A 17,313-nucleotide genomic window follows, 5' to 3' on the forward strand; every position below is an offset into this window, starting at 1 on the left:
CATTAAAAAGCTTAATTAACTGCGAATTCCAGGAGTGCAGAAGAATGGTGATGGATCACAAAAGGTTGTCGTTCGATAAAGTACCACGTTTTTAGAAAGACAAAACCGTTTTTAAATGTATTAATTTAATGACCATATAAACAATATAAGATGTTTGATTTTTAGGCAATTTAATGATTAAAAGATTATGTAAGGGAGGCAGGGGGCATTTTTTATATTGTCTTCCATAACTGACTAAATCTACAAATCTTCTTTCGGTATAAGAAACATATGGCCATAGTATCATAACCATAGTTTAATACGAGTTCTTAAATGTGTCAATACACAAAAAAAACAAAAAAAGTTTACATATAAAGAAAATAACAAAATTCTACATTTTGGGTCAGTAAGATTTTTTTTTAAAGAAATGAATACTACACCAAGGACGCAATAAATTGATCTTACATTTTTACAAAATATTTCTTCTTCTTTTTTACCTTTTAGTCATCAAAGATTCCTTAAATCTATTCAAGTTCCACAGATATATTAAGCTGTGTGACTGTTTTCAATATTGATAATAATAATAATAATAAATGTTTCTTGAGCACCAAATCAGGATATTAGAATGATTTCAGCAGGATCATGTGATACTGAAGACTGGAGTAATGATACTGAAAATTCAGCTTTGCCATCACAGGAATTAATTACATTTTACAATGCATGAAATAGAAAACAGATTTTAAATTGTAATAATAATACTGTATTTTTTTGTAATCAAATATAGCCTTGGTGAGCATAAGATATTTCAAATCTTACCAACCCCAAACTTTTGAATGGTAGTACATACTAAAAATATGCGAAATATGTACATATAAAAAAAAAATATGTACATATAAATTTTTTTTTATTTTAGTAGTAGTTTATTTTAACTACTAGCGTGAAATTTCCATGATGTTACAGCAGGACTGCAGTGTTAGCTTCTGTGATTTATACCAACCTTTAACTGATATAATAAAATAATATTATAAATAAATATTAATAAATGTTAAATTTAAAGGTATCAAAACTTTACGCGGGTAAAGGGGGAAAAAAAGCATACTAACCTGCATGTCCATCATTAAGCCTGTTATCTGAATTCAAATGTTAAAGGGAAATGCACATGCTTCCAAGAAAAGCTTTTGCTTACTGTCTGGAAGTTAAAAAACCTCCTTAGAGAATATTAAATCATTTAATGCAATATAATAAAATGCTGAATTCAGCATGACACTTTCACTGACTGAACTAATTTACAGTAATGCGTGTATGCGCTGCACAGATGCAAATCATTGAATAACTTGAATAATGATGACATTGAATAATATTTGTGCTGCACTGAATGACCCGTTTATTCTTTTAAAATATTACTGTAGTGCACATGGCAGAAAGGATACAACAATGCAAATCCAGTTGAAAAGAAGCATGAACATGTAGTCTGCTGGTCTTCCATCAAAAGCTCCTGTGAAAGAGAGAACAGATGATGATTAGTATGGAATGTCACTTCTCATCATTTCATTTACTCTCATTAAAGGTGTACGCACTCCTTTTTCCAGTTTTACACATAAACATAATATAACTGAAAACTATATTTAAATGGAATTGAAAATGAAGACTGCAGTCATATCATAAGCCTAATTAAATCTATTTTTGTTTTACATGGAGCGGGTCACCACAAGGGGGGCGCCATTTTGAAATCCCATGACCAAATAAAAAAGTTCTTATTTTATTTTGGTAATCCCCCTATTATTGGACATGTAATTAGTCATGCCAGTGATTAGAGCATTTTTGCAACGGCACCAGTTAAGTGAAAACTTTTGTGTGACGTTGCATCCACGCCACTAGGCATCGGTATAAAAAGGCTGTTCACACCAAGAACGAGAACTATAAAGAGAACTATAAGAATAACTATATCAGCATCCATATCAATTGATTATAACATTATAATAATATATAGCTAACCACCTTGGTGTGAATGGGACTTAAAAGGGTGATAACTATAGTGATCATTTTAACTATAGTTTTAATAATTGTACTAATTCTATGAGAACAGAAAGTCCACACCACACAGCTATTACAATAACGACACAGAGAAACTATTTTTGTAATCACTACGAGAACAGCATTTTTCAGCATTTACAAAACATTTACTGACAATCAGAATCCATCCAACTTTAAAAAGCTGGAGCATTTAAAGCTGCAGATGACATAACTACAGTTACTATGCACACTTTGCAGTCTAGTCTTAAAGAGGTTTCATATATTTAGGGACACAGAAGCTACCTGTTTCAAGCCTCGAGGAGTACTGGTAGAGAAAATACAAATTAACCAAGTAGAGAAAACCTGTCCCTGGGCCAACTGGGAAATACAACGTTGCAGATAATGGCCTCCATATCTGTTGAGAGAGCACAGAGAAATGATTAGTGACTTGACGCAGATCACCGTTGGACATGCCCATAGATTCTGCCCTATTAAAACAGATGTATCAAGTTAGTCATTAGACGTAATAGACAAGACACGTAAACTGCAGTAGAGGTATAGAAAACCAACAGGCACTGAGTATGCTCAGTAGTCACAATTTGTAAGCACTGCCTGAATTTTATGATAAAAGTGGCATCCATGCTTGCACTGCAGATTTGATTCACTATCCATGTGCCTGAGCACGATTAGCCATTACACCAGACATCACGCTCTGAGAGGAACACACACTCATCTGGTCTGTTATCAAGAACTATTCTGTAATTCCCAGTCTAGGAAAACTAGGTTAGTAAACAACAAACACACACCTCTGCACAATTTAAAAAAAATAAAAACTCTCTGGTGTTTAATTTTCTCTCAACATGCACACTTTATCCCTCTCTATAGACTCCGGCTGTCTCGTCCTCCTCCCTTTCCCTGTATCCCTCCCTCACTTGTAATGCTTTCTCTCCTCCCTCCGGCACACACAGAAACTCTGAGCTAGCAGGGTTTTTGGGTCTGGGGCACTGTGAATCCGCTGAGCAGCAATGCTTTGATGTTGGCTCTGCGGTAGCCAGGCAGTCCAGCGGCCCCCTCGCGCACTGCAGCATAAATCATGCCAGCTCACTTGTGTGGAGAGGTGACCTCTGTGCACTGCAGCGCAGAGAAAAGTGGGTTAAAAAGCACAGCAGGATTGGTATTGCTGCGAGAGGATGGGGAAGAAGTTTATTTGGCCTAAATGGTTCCTTCACAAGACAAATGTGCCAAAGTGAGCACTGGTTCACTTTGACAAAAAGCTTTCTGTTGCCCTTACCTTGTCAATATACACTCTTTAAAGCTTATCTGTACTGTATCGTGTTATTCCTCACTTTGTTCTGCCTATATCTGCACAGAAACCCCATTTGAATAGGAGCTCAATGTCTAAGTACCTAAATTACAACTAAAATTGCAGCTGCAAAAATGAATCAGGGGTTAATTAGCAGAGGTGCCTGAATTGCACGTGCATCACTCACAGAAAAAGTGTCATAGGAAACAGATTAAAAGTAATATTTATGCCATTTATATTTATGCCATTAAGGACATAGAGACGTGACATGCTAAATGCAACAAAAATTACTAGATAGTGTAATGTAGGTTTCCAGGTATTCCACATTATAAAATAACTGTTAGGGGAATGGTGCATTATCCTGCAACACAGTTTGCTATCTGCATGACAGCTTTTAAAACTGGGGGCTTCAATCTTTTAGATTCCACAGACCCAGCCAAATACGCTCATCCTCATATGATGGACCCCAATCCTAAAATTCATAAGGAAGCTATAATTTTCATGCATAAAGATCCAATTTATATGGTGAAAAATTAAGATTATAATTATGTGTAAAATATTATTTGGAAAATACTTAGGATTTTTTAAAATATATGTATTATAACTTTTTTTTCTTACTCACTATAGCACTGCACTGTTAAATGTAGTATTTAATTGTTAATTTTAATAAAGTTTTTATTTATTCCACTCTTTTACTCTAAATTGTTCCATAGACCCCAGTCTTACAAACACCCATCATATTGTTTTACGCTTTTAGCCCACAAACAGATACCTTTGCGCCACCTGGTGGAGATTACTGAGTTACGAGTTCTTAAATGCGCCAATACCAGCCTATGGCCAATACACTTAAAAAAAGAAAAAGAAAAAAAATTTTACATATAAAGAAAATAACAAAATTCTACATTTTGAGTCATTAAGATTTTTTTTTTTAAAGAAATGAATACTACACCAAGGACGCAACAAATTGATCTTACATTTTTACAAACTATTTCTTTTCTTTTAAACTTTTAGTCATCAAAGATTCCTTACATCTATTCAAGTTTCCACAGATTTATTAAGCTGTGTGACTGTTTTTCAATATTGATAATAATAATAAATGTTTCTTGAGCACCAAATCAGCATATTAGAATGAATGGCACCGAAAACAAATATTGTATGTATAATGATTAATGAGCGACCATGATTAATTGCATATTTAAAAGCTTACTATTTTACAGTTTAGGCATACTGTTAGAATTAGACATTAGAAAAGCCGACCTCCACAATGTGGAAAATTTATAGCCTACAATATTATTTATATTATATTCAAAGACGAATAACTCAAATAATTTTCTAATCAGATATAGTAAACAACGGTTTTTTGGCATTATAGTAAGAAGGTATTTTCAAAGAAAAAAATAATTTAGCAGTCTTTTCGTCCCGGAAGTAGTTTCCAGACGCGTACTCAGCTGTCATTGGTTCAGCGCAGATCAGGCTGGGACGCATTCAATGTTACGGTTTTTGCTTTTCTGTGAGTGCGCAACCTTTAAATCAAACGGCGTTTTCTGCCTTTCAACCTTATAATATAGCTCCAGAATAGCAATTGTAATGGTGAATTGACAGATGGAGGGTGGGATTAAATATGTTAGAATATTGTCGATGCACATATTGCCCATGTGTTACGCTTTTGCCATCTCTTACGATTCTTATTCTGCATTATAGTTAAACAACATCGCATGAACTATTCGTTTCGACAACTTTTAATGTCTAACATGCAAGCTACCTAATGTACAACAAAATATTATAACACAAAAACATGTAATTCAGGCAATCGTGAGTAGTGTGTACGCAACCAGACTAGACAGCATTATATGCTAATAATAAAAACATTTTAAAAAATCCTAACCATCAACCATAGACAAAATATGTCTATGTCATCAACAATAACCGCTTAACTACAGCACATTAGCCCATGTGTGGGCATCTGTGTTACGTTACTTAGGATGAGGCCTACAAAGCCTTGTCATCGCTGCTGTAGTCTAAAGTCTCTGTACTGTTTAGTTTAATCTAAACTTACCTGGAATTTATGAAAGAATGCCTCCGGCCATAACACAAGATACATAGGACCGATTAATCCCAGCTTTCCTATTAGCGGCACAGCAATTGAGCCAGCAAACCAGTAACGGGTGATGAAAGGGATGTTTTTAAACCAGTCCCCGATATCTGACATCTTGCCATATGATTTAAGACCCTGTAGATTCTCTGTCGGTTCTCCGCCGATTCAGGTTTGGAAAACGAGCAGGTGCAACAAACGAAACTGTGATCACAATGCAGAAATGCTGTTTCAGTCTCCTTCTATTTTGGTTACCCTGGTGTACGCAACTCCTTTCCCGTTTAGTTTACATGACGTGGCCGCGCACAGACGCGTCCTTGTTGCGAATTTCCGTTCAATTTGACTGTCAAATTAAGAGTCAACCAAAGAAATATGGAGTTTATATGAAGTCGAAGAAATGCTGATATTTGAAAATTTAGCGTTTCGTCAACAATATAGTTTTTTTTGTTACAAACTGTGTCACAATTATGTGCAACGTAGTGAGTATTTTAAGACTACGTTATGATTATAAAATCGTTAGAAGTCTTTTATATTGACGTGTCATTAAAAGCGTTTTGAAACCGGAAACGACTAACTTACGTCAGTGGCGCTACTTTTGGTAAAGCGATTTTTTTATGTTTGTAAAATTATCTCAGATAAGTAATTTTAATGTGTCGAAATGCTATTACCACGTAGGTCAATAAGTTCCTAATAAGTTTTGTTAAAGAGTTGACTAAAGAATACAAAATAATGCCATTATTTAACTCATCATGCTGTGCTAAACCTGTATGACTTTCTTTCCCCCTGATGTTTTACAAAAAAATGTTCTACAGAATGTTTGGGACTGCCAGCCTCAGTCATCAATCACTTACATATATTTTTCCATGTAAAAAATGTGAATGGTGATGACTAACGGTGTCATTCTGTCCGTCATCGCTTTTATGTTTCTTTTAAAAAAGAAAGTCATGCAGGTTCAAAGAACTGGAGAAATTAAATTTTTCGGTGCACTGTCGATTTTTAATGTTCCTTCCAATGCGCTTTTGTCAAAGTAGGTGAAAGTGAATGATAAAGCTTCACGTGTGTTTGTGGGTTAAATTTGTGTTTATTTCTTTTCCAGCAGTCCCATGCCTCGTAGAGATGTCTCTGAGCTCAGTACAGTCCACCGTATCCACTCTGAAGTCATGTCAAACAGATATTGGAGCTTGTATGGACATGATATCAGACGTTGCGCTGGGAATAGTCGAAGCACAAGGTGAGCAGCCAATGTGTATCTGCAATTAAACCGTATTTTTACATCAACACTAAACAGCTAGCCATATAAAGTAATTTTATTCAGCATGGATACATAACATTGATCAAATTTTCAGTAAAGACATTTATAATGTTACAATGTTCGCATAGATACTATTCTTTTGAACTTTGTATTTATCAATGAATCCTGAATTATTTTTCATCATGGTTTTCACAAAAATATTAAGCAGCAGAACTGTTTTTAAAATTGATAATGTTTCTTGAGCACCAAATCAGCATATTTCTTGATTTCTGAAAGATCATGTGACACTGAAGACTTGAGTAATGATGCTGAAAATCTGAAAATCTTTCTTTCACGGGAATTGATTAAAAATGTAAAGTATATTCAAATAGAATTATTATTATTATTTTATATTTCACAGTATTGCTGTTTTTAGTCAAATAAATGCAGCCTTGGTAAACATAAGAGACTTTTTTCAGATACAAAAAACTGTTAAACGGTAGTGTAAATGCCTGATTTTGATAATATCCACAAGATGCATTAGCCTGATTAATCTTTTTTTGCCTATTATATGTCTTAATATGATGCATATATTTATCTTTGTCCCAAATATTATCATTTGTTTATCAGACATACTTTTCAAAATGTACCATTTTATTGAATTTCAGGTATGGATAACAGTTCAGCTCTAAAGAAACTGGAGGACATGATTCTGGAGTGTTCCAGACTGGACAGAGAAATCAATTGTTTTGTGGACTCTGTTGATGAGATGACTGCCCAGGTTTGTCTTGCTGACTATTGACACAAAGTCTTTGTCAAGTCACCCACTGAGCCACCCTGGCTTTCTCACATATGTTTTGCAGGTCAGACAAGAACCTCCAGAGGCCATGGTTCATCTGAGAAACTCTGTAAAGGGCCGTTTCACTGAGTTAATGGCTGGAGTTTCAGACGCAGACCTGCAAAGGCACAGCAAGGTGGTTGCCTTCAAAGACAGTGTCAAGAAATATGCCATTCAAGGTGGGACACAACACTTCTTGCAGCACACGATTCACAAAAACGTGTCATAAGTGATGCCATTCCTCAATGTATATTTGTATATATGTACATGCAGCAGGTCAAACTGCAGATGAGAACGAAAATGAGGACCTGGATGAGGACATTGCTGTTACACAGAGCCAGACAAACTTCATTTGCCCTCTCACCCAGGTAAACATACACTTGATCAAGTGCACAAGATGTAATGGCTCGAGTTAAAAGTTCATATTTGTGGTGGTATTTTTGTGTATTATTTGTATTGCTTGAATAATAAACTTACAGAAATGTTATTTTACCTTATCTTGTTCTGATAGGTTGAGATGGTCAATCCAATGAAAAACAAGATATGCAATCATTACTATGACCAAGAGGCTGTACTTGAAATGATTAAGGTCAAGCACAAAAATAAGAAGACATTTCGGTATGTAGCCACTACTCAGTTCTGTCTTTACCTTGTCCCAAATAAGTATGCAGTTAATTCATTTACATATCCTGCCACCAGCCAGTGTCAATGTGTCAAAGTGTCAAAACTTTAATAAAAAAAAAAATACACTTAATACACTGACACTATCATTCAAAATGTTGGGGTTGGTAAGATTTTTGAATATTTCTGGAAAAAAAAATGTAAAAAAATAACCTCAGTAATATTCTGAAATATAATAATTAAAAAAAAAGATTTTATTTTAATCTTTAGTGTCACATGATTCTTCAGAAATCATTCTAATATGCGTGATTTGGTGCTCAAGAAACATGTTGAAAACAGTTGTGCTGCTCAATAGTTTTGTGGAAAAACATCTTGGATTTTTTTAAAGAGAAAATTCAAAGCATTTTTTTGATATCTAAATTTGTAAAAGTGTAAAATGTAAAAGTCTTTAGTACTCACACTTTTGAGCAATTTAATGTATCCTTGCTAAATTAAAGTCTTAATTTCTTTTTTAAAAAATCTGACTGACCCCAAACCTTTGATCAGTAGTGTATAAAACAGCCACTGTTACCGTCATTTTTCATAGCTGTCCGAAGGTTGGCTGTGATAACAAAGATGTTCGGCAGTCGGACCTCGAGTTGGACTTGGTTATGAAGAGAATGATCCAGAACCACAAGAGGCAGAGCGGAAAAACTTAATCGGACTAAATCAGTCCCGCAGATGTTCAAAGTCGTTCTCTTTAAAATGGTTTGCCTGAAAATTTAAATCTAGAATTGGATATGATTTGTGTTATAGTTAATATACAACACCCTTGAAGTTCATGTGTGTAATACAAATATAAACGCACTATGCTTACCAATGCTGACTTTTTTAATAAACAAGACATATTTGTTCTTTCTTATATTGCCTCACTGTCAAACCACAATTACCTAGAAATGTTATCCTGCAATCCTTAGTCAATGAGAGTAGGACTCCTTTCATCTGTCAATGAAAATAAAACCTGCTTCCTTTCAAAAGCCAATTCACAACCACATATATTTATTCAACAATTGCACTGTAAAATAATCCATTAGAATCAGGCCAAAAACCTGTTTTATATTACTCCATGTCACAAAGCCATGAAATCAGCATGAGACATGAAAAACCACCGGGCATTAAAACCAGCTTAAATTTTACAGGTTTATTATAGTATCTTCAACTCCTTGACTGCCCCAAAAACCTTTAACTGTGTACAACTAACTAAAATACAAACTTTGGAAATTTCGTCTATGTGGAAAATTCAGAGACACACATTGAGACATAAAAAGGACAGTCTGATTTGTTACGCCCAGCCAATATGAAACCAGCATCTGAATTTGCCCCAAAGACCCTAACAGACATGTACAGGAAAAGGATCTCATGGTCAAAAGTCTTAGATGGTTCTGTGTGACTAGTTATTTCATGAGACTAAGGCCTGGTTTCACAGACAGGATTTAGATTAAGCCAGGAGTAATCCATAGTTAAATTAGGACATTTAAGTAGCTTTTATAAATGTGCCTTAGAAAAAAATATTACTGACGTGCATCTTAATACAAAACAATGGCACTGACATATTTTAAGATATGTCAGTGCAAGTTGCTTTCAGTTAAAACAGCTCAAACATGCATTTTAGTCTGGGACTAGCTTAAACCTTGTCTGTGAAACCAGGCAAAAGGGACACAGGCATCGACTTAACCCATCACTTAGTCTTAAACCAAGAACTTCCCATGCATTGAATTTTCATAATTTTGACATCACAAACAGCATTTCATGGAGTATATTATTGAAGATTAAATCATTTTAATTCTTACATGAAAAATGAGCACTCAAACCGTATGACCACATTTATATAGACCAAAACAAATGGTTTATGTTTATAGATCAAAAAATTGTCTTTTGCCCTTAAGTAAACATTCTTGTGTAAAAGCCAAAGGAACAATTTTGTCTCAAAGGCAAAAACAAAACAAAAGAGCAAAGGCATCTCAACATTAACTGACAGTATTTGAATGAAGTATATTTTGAATACGGATACGTACTTTCTTCCAAAACACCTTTAAATGTTACATGCATCGGACATTGTTCTTCCACATGATGTGCATTTAAAAACAAACCTTATGTGACTGTCTGTTTATCAGATAACTGAACATTTATATTGATGAGAGCTCTGTTGGACAGTCCTGCGAGCTCTTTGTCCTGGTCCATCCTTGTGAAGGTTCAACGCACTAATACTGGGAATCTCTGAGTCCGTTTCAGTGTTGGTCCATGTCCCCATGTCTCTTTGCACCAGTACAAGCGTGGTGGAGGGTTGTATCTGTTGAGATTCTGAAATCGCCACGGTGGTTCTATCCGATGGTGATACCAAAGCCACACTGAAACTTGTTCTTGCGGTGGTTAAGGAAGGCGCCTAGAGCTAATGATAGAGGAAGGGGAAGCAGCTTCTTTTCAAGCGTCGCTCCCACCACCCAATTGCTATCTAAAGAACCTGAAGAACAAGGTTGAAGAGGATAGGTAAGCTTAACAGTAGAACAAAACTGAAATATTCATGGAATATAGGGGCTGCACGATTCGGTGAAATAAAACCAAAATCGTGATATAGCTTAGTGAGATTTTCGTATCACAAAGATTGCAATTTAGCTAAATAAATGTGCTGTGTGCTTCAGAGTTAAGTACAGCACTGTTTCCATATATATACACACACACACATACACTCACACACAAGCAATATCACTCTATACATAGGCAATCACTGCCATGCTGACAGTTTAACAGCTGAGCCCAAGCCTCTGTTACCAATTCTAAAACTTTAAAACTGGAAATTAAGCAACACAGAGTTGCTTTATTGAAGCTTATTGTATTTTGTATAGTAGAGTATTATGAGAGACCTTTACTGTGAGTACTTTACTTGTATGTGAGTTTTTACTACTTTACTTTACCTGCATCTAACTGATATTCTTCGTCAATCTTTTATTCATAGTCACAAAATCACTTTGAATGTCTGCAGAAAGCATGAGGGAAAGCAATATCTTTGTCTTTGTCCTTTGAACAGTTAAAGGAATTTCCCATGACAGCACTAGGCAATGCATTTGTAAGTCTTATAAGGTGTTGTTTAAAGTAAAAACAACGTCCTTGTTTACAACCTTTTTCAGTCCCTTTCAATACAAAAGTCGTTGCTACTGACTCACTCATAAAGACGGTCTTTGCTGCGATCTAATGGCACACAAAATCAGTAAAAACTCTTAAAACTACCTTCCATCACACAAAAATAGTAGGATTTGTAAAATTATGATGGTTTACTCATCCGGCATGACACTCGCTGTGAGAAATGGTGCAAGCGGAGTGATACAAATGGTGAAAGAGTTTCCATGGTGATACTGATAAAATACTGCATGGCCGGAAAAGGCTCTCAGCCAATCAGATTCGAGAACCAGAACTCAACTTTTGAAACAGTTCAAGAAAAGCCTTTCAATACCTTTAAACAGCAGATTTGCTTTGGGTACATCCAACTGATAAGCAAACGACATGCTTGTGTCCTGCATCCGTGTGCTAGCCTCAAATTCCACCCCAACCTGGAGCTGTGGGAGGTTTTCAGATTCAAAGGAGTGAGTTTAGATAACGGGTCTTATCTTGAGTAACAGATCTGTCATTTAATTCATCTATATATTAAAGGGTTAGTTCACCCAAAAATGAAAATTCTGTCAGTAATTACTCACCCTCATGTTGTTCCAACCCCGTAAGACCTTCGTTCATCTTCGGAACACGAATTAGGATATTTTTGATGAAATCTGAGAGCTGGATCACTCAAATCATACTCCTCCATAGGCTACTAAGGGATTGACACTTGCCAGCCCCGAAAAGTCATTAAAGACATTGTTAAAATAGTCCAAGTGACTACAGTGGCTCAATCTTAAGTTTATCAAGCGACGAGAATACTTTTTGTGCGCAAAAACAAACATAACGACTTTATTTCAACTATTAATTTCCTTCTCTGTGGGCCTCGAGTCAGTTCACTAGTGTAATAGCGTAAGCTTCTGTTGTTGTACGTCACACGCATCACACACATGACCAGCGTCGGCCAATAGTGAGCCTACGTGTAACGTAGCTCTACGCAATCACACTACGTTAACTGACTAGAGGCCAACAGAGAAGGAAATGTATAGTGGAAATAAAGTCGTTATTTTTGTTTGTTTTTGCGCACAAAAAGTATTCTCGTCACTTGATAAACTTAAGATTGAGCCACTGTAGTCACTTGGACTATTTTAACGATGTCTTTAATGACTTTTCGGGGCTGGCAAGATTCAATCCCTGGAGAAGCCTATGGACTAGTATGGAGGAGTGATCCAGCTCTCAGATTTCATCAAAAATATCTTAACTCGTGTTCCGAAGATGAACGAAGGTCTTACGGCGTTGGAACATCATGAGGGTGAGTAATTACTGACAGAATTTTCATTTTTGGGTCAACTATCCCTTTAAGTACCTGGTCATTGGCTTTGTGGTAGTATGACGCATGTGCACCAGCTCCTCCAACAGTCAATGTGGCGACATAGTTACTACCTGAGGATGAAAAGGTAGCAGATCCAATTAGTACATTTAATCAAATTGTGATTTTTGCCAGACCTTGAATAAAATGTGATAAAGAATGATCTGAAAATGATTACCTGTGTACCTGCCCACTAATGATGTGACAGTGCCCTCCTCTCCTGGTCTCTTGTGATAGACCAGCTCGCCCCCCAATACCAAAGCAGGAGACAAGGACTGGAGGTAGTGCGCAACGATGATACCTATCAGACGAAACATGAACGTGAATGTGAGCTCCGACTACGGCTGGGCGTTATGACAATATATATATCGTTACCACAGTATAAAAAGTCTATCCTTAAAGATTTTGCTATGTTGTGCATATTGCAGTATGTAAATATATAGCACTATCAACACTTTAGAGTGATGAAACAGAATATAAAGAACGGGACCCACACTGCACAAGTGCGTGCACAAAAAGCTCCCCTCTCAGCGGGCGATGGCAAATTTGGGACATGCTTGATTTTAAAAAGTGTTAAGCGCAAAAGTGTTGGGAACCTGACAGTTGACACAAGCCATTGACTTCCATTGTATTTTTTTCCTACTATGGAAATCAATGGCTACCATCAACTGTTTGGTTCCCAACATTCTTTAAAATATTGTCTTTTGTGTTCAACAGAAGAAAGAAACTCATACAGGTCTGGAACAACATGAGGGTGAGTAAGTGATGACAATTTTCATTTTTGGGTGAACTATCCCTTTAATGTGAAGCAAACAAAAGAGAAAATAACTTACTGTTGACTGAATAGTTTTGTTTTTAGCTTTAATAAGAATACATTTATATTTAATTCATACAGTGAAGATTATGCAATATCTTATTTTTACATTAGATTAATAAATTAAGTTTTTTTTTTATTTAAACGTTATAATTGTAATAATAATAAAAGAAATAATAATTTAACAATATTACAGTTTTTACTATATTTTTGATCAAATAAATGCAGTGTCAGTGAGCATAAGAGACTTCTTTTAAAAACATTTTTTTTTATTTTTCAGACCCAAAATTGGATTATAGCATAAAAAAACAAAAATATTTTTATATAGTCATTTTTGGAGCTTGACAGTCATGGTCAATAGCAAATGCAAGTTTGTTACCAGATCCAACGAGAACATCTGGGTTGCCAAGGGTAACAGCAGCTGTGAAGTCATCGCCACGGTATTCTGCATCACATTGCCAGTTTACAAACTTGTGTTGCTGTGTCTGTAACCCATCATTTAGTCAGGCAATTAATAACAATACACTATGCAGCACTGCTTTTCTGAACAAGTTAAAAAATATATATAAAAAAACGCTTCAATTTAAGATTCATAAAGCCATCTAAACTACTTAAAGCCCAAGAAAGAATACAATTCTTCACACCACATTACATATGTAAGATCTACTGGACCATAATTTGTTCTATTTCCTTAAAATTCTGACTGCAACCAGCGAACATGACTGCAAAGCTGTACATACCTGAATGGCCAATTTAGAGCGAACATTATTGGTCAGCTGATGGATGATCTGTGCGTTTAGACTGCCTGTGTTGTCCATGTCACCTACCATAACTGGAAAAGACTGAGGAGGGGGGGCAGACAAAAAAAAAAAAAGGTGAGTTGTGAACATCACATCCTACTAATCTTTTCATTCTGAAACAATAATGGTGTAGCAAGTTGACAGAAAATCGAAAATCTAATTTCTGTCAGCCCTTTAGTTCAAATACAACTAAGGCGCTCACCTCTGCAGGTCCTGTTTGTTTGCTGCCCACATATGTGGCTCCGAATCTGTAACCCGAGTCCCCCAAAGTGCTTAGAGTAATTGTGTGACTAACCTGAGGAAGCAAATTAAGATGTTATACACTACCAGTCAAAAGTATGGATTGATCTCTTATGCTCTCAAAGGCTGCATTTATTTGATCAAAAATACAGTAAAAACAGTAATATTATGGAATATTAAAATTTAAAAGAATAGTTTTCTATTTTTATATATTTTAAAACATAATTTATTCCTGTGATGGCCAAACTGAATATTCAGCATCATTACTCCAGTCTTCAGTGTCACACAATCCTTTAGAAATTGGTGCTCATTTATTATTAATGGATCTTATTATTATTACTTATCAATGTTGAAAAAAAAAATGTTTTTGTGGAAACAATGATAATTTTTATCAGCATTCTTTGATGAATAGAGAGTTTAATGAACAGCATTTATTTAAAATAGAAATATTCTGAAGCATTCTAAATGTCTTTTCACTTTGATCAATTTAATTTATCTTTGCCGATTAAAAGTATTCTCTTTGTTTCCATCGATCTTACCCCACACTTTTGAATGGTATTGTATCAGGATTTCCTCAAAAATATTAAGCAAAAAGGATCATGACACTGAAGACTGTAGAAATGGCTTGTGAAAATTCAGCTTTGCATCATTTAAAAAAAGTATATATATAGTATAGAAAACAGTTCATTTAAATTGTTTGAATGTTTCAAAACATTACTGTTCTCATTGTATTTTTGATCAAATTAATACAGCCTTGGTGAGCATAAGAGACTTCTTTCAAAAACTTTAACAATTCTTAATTATTCCAAACTTTTGGCTATGTATATATGTTGTTGTCCTTTGATCTTTCAATTCTAAGAAGAACAAATAAATTACTCAAGAGCTTGCAAATCCCATTCACACTGTGGTGACTGACCTGGAAGTGATTACTCAAGCCCTTGTTGACCACCAGGCGTACCCCCTCCATCTGCACAGGGAAGACCTCTGAGAAGCAGACAAAAAGACTAAGTCAGAACATAGATTGTGGGACCACAGGAGCAATGCAAGCAAATGAGCCTTAGACAAACCTTTGCATTTGCGATGACATTCTTCAAATGTGCCGGGGTTTGGGCGAGAGGCCTCTGCATCTGTCCCGGGCTGCCCTAGTGTGCCTGAGGAGGGTGGGACTGTAGACACTGGGGGCATAGTGAAACCTGGTGGTACCGTCACTATACCTGCACTCCCTGGGGCACTGCCACCCCCTGAGGCCGGAGGAGGGTTTGGGGAGCTGGCAGCCAACACACTGCCCATGCTGAAGGACAAGTCAACAGTAACATAAATGTTATAGCACTTTCATTAACTTCAGGATGATCTACTTCCACTGACAACAATCACAGGGCAAAAGGTCACGTTTCTACAATCGAAACAATACGGTCAATAAACAACATAGTTCTGCTTCTAACAACTGCCAACTGAAAACCTTGATCTCTCCAGGTTTAGACAACCAGTGAGTAACGTTGGTCAGCTGCGACTCGCTAAATATGAACACCAATTCTGTGTCCACAGCAACGACTAGAATCTGGTTCACTAGAGAAAAGTAGTGCACTAGCATGTGGAGCTTCATTCACGCCTCATTGGCTAAATAGCAAGTACGCTAAGGTTAATGCTAGCTAACTAGCTAACGTGTGAAAAAAAAGAAAGACTGGCCCATTTCTAAATTAGACGCGCGAAAGAAGCTGTATTATATGCTAGCTGGACAGTCGTTTCTATCAACACATGACCGACTAATTATAGCAAGTGTTTGACTATAATTTATGTAACTATTTGCAGGCCTCGTGCTATACTTACGTTTAGCAATGCAGTCCAGTTATACGGCTGAGAGGCACCGGTAGGATGACAGACTACGTAACCGACGTCTTGGCCCGCCCATTCCGGCTATATTGATAGATCATTGGATAAAAGACACCACAACTGTCTGATGATTGGTTACTGAATATGGCGTCCTTGTGAGGTAATTGGGGAAGGAAATACGACGGTTCGTGGCGTGTATTCTACACTCCTCTAAAGTTACACTTCAAGGGTATGAGGGGCTGTACATTTGCATTTTATTCATCCACGTTTTTTGTTGTAAACTTTGACATTAAAAATAGACGACAGGATATTACTTACCATAAAGCAAGTGTATGAGTGGTGTCGTGATTCTCTTTATTATCTTTAATAACTGCCAGTCAGATTTTAAACAGTTTACATTACAAATAAATACAGTTTTTAATATATTATTATTATTATTTTATTCCAATGAATGTTTATTTTATATAAAGTAAGGAAAATGTTGTTTATATGTTTTTTAGATACCCCTGATTTAAGTTTCCACCTGGACAAATCATAAGAATTGTGAGAAAATATGTTATATTACAATTATGTATTCATCATGAATTAAATTGTATTTTTATGTTTTATCCTCAAAAGTGTTCTAGTGATACTGAATTGATACACTCACTTTGATTTTAAACATCGAGAATGTTCCTCCTTCATTAATTCAAATACATTTAACATATTTACATTAAAATATTTTAATCATGAAAGTTAATTTCTGTACAATGAAAGACTATTAAATCCTGCACAAAAATATTGCTTTTGACATCAACAAGATTTCGAGCTCTAACTATTGTTCTTACTTTTTTCCCCCATCACGGCACAAAATTAGTTTTCCAATTAGTTTTTGGGAGATTATAACTTACATGGCCTCAGGCAGGGGCTAATATTGATCTTTCACAGAAGTGGCTTTTCTTTAGCCTCCCAAAGAGGCTGAAGTGCTTAAGAGATTGATGTCTGAGTTTCTTCCATTTCATCCAAAGAGCCCCACAGTGCTGTTTGTGTTGCAATTGGCAACTTGTTAACTTTTCTA

General features: G+C 35.8%; 3 protein-coding genes across 11 annotated transcripts in view; 1 reads left to right on the forward strand and 2 right to left on the reverse strand.

Moving 5' to 3' along the window:
* derl1 (derlin 1) overlaps window positions 1-5,728 on the reverse strand; it is an 8,303-nt gene extending 2,575 nt beyond the window's left edge. Inside the window, exons 1-4 of the mRNA XM_077212727.1 lie at window positions 5,352-5,728; window positions 2,296-2,407; window positions 1,410-1,474; window positions 1,083-1,109 (exon numbers count right to left, since the gene is read on the reverse strand). Of these exons, the coding sequence (XP_077068842.1) occupies window positions 1,083-1,109; window positions 1,410-1,474; window positions 2,296-2,407; window positions 5,352-5,504 (357 nt within the window). The 5' untranslated portion in view covers window positions 5,505-5,728. The remainder of the gene's footprint in view (window positions 1-1,082; window positions 1,110-1,409; window positions 1,475-2,295; window positions 2,408-5,351) is intronic.
* On the forward strand, window positions 4,747-9,098 carry nsmce2 (NSE2 SUMO ligase component of SMC5/6 complex). Of its 8 annotated transcripts, none has more exons than XM_077212749.1 (7): window positions 4,747-4,805; window positions 6,484-6,618; window positions 7,287-7,399; window positions 7,482-7,635; window positions 7,730-7,824; window positions 7,968-8,074; window positions 8,664-8,976. In XM_077212749.1, the coding sequence occupies exons 1-7, from the start codon at window positions 4,784-4,786 to the stop codon at window positions 8,773-8,775; spliced, it is 738 nt and encodes a 245-aa protein (XP_077068864.1). In that variant the 5' UTR covers window positions 4,747-4,783; the 3' UTR covers window positions 8,776-8,976. The 8 variants fall into 8 exon arrangements, with proteins under 8 accessions (XP_077068864.1, XP_077068873.1, XP_077068901.1 ...); XM_077212758.1 differs by having other exon boundaries at window positions 4,769-4,805; window positions 6,487-6,618; XM_077212786.1 differs by lacking the exon at window positions 4,747-4,805 and adding an exon at window positions 5,894-5,985 and having other exon boundaries at window positions 8,664-9,098.
* tomm40 (translocase of outer mitochondrial membrane 40 homolog (yeast)) lies at window positions 9,099-16,382 on the reverse strand. 2 transcript variants are annotated; one of them, XR_013196788.1, is made up of 11 exons: window positions 16,254-16,382; window positions 15,494-15,717; window positions 15,343-15,410; window positions 14,389-14,481; window positions 14,127-14,228; window positions 13,766-13,871; window positions 12,751-12,873; window positions 12,570-12,646; window positions 11,565-11,667; window positions 9,827-10,577; window positions 9,099-9,530 (listed from the first exon to the last, which is right to left on the reverse strand). XR_013196788.1 is itself a non-coding variant. In XM_077212710.1 (10 exons), exons 2-10 carry the CDS (start codon window positions 15,714-15,716, stop codon window positions 10,438-10,440), a joined length of 1,035 nt encoding a protein of 344 aa, XP_077068825.1. In that variant the 5' UTR covers window position 15,717; window positions 16,254-16,382; the 3' UTR covers window positions 9,099-10,437. The 2 variants fall into 2 exon arrangements, 1 of the variants encoding a protein (XP_077068825.1); XM_077212710.1 differs by having other exon boundaries at window positions 9,099-10,577.
* Window positions 16,383-17,313: the final 931 nt, after the last annotated feature.

This window comes from Siphateles boraxobius, unplaced genomic scaffold (assembly GCF_051911475.1).
Source record: "Siphateles boraxobius isolate OS27281-9 unplaced genomic scaffold, OSU_SipBor_1 12, whole genome shotgun sequence".
Taxonomy (NCBI): domain Eukaryota; kingdom Metazoa; phylum Chordata; class Actinopteri; order Cypriniformes; family Leuciscidae; genus Siphateles; species Siphateles boraxobius.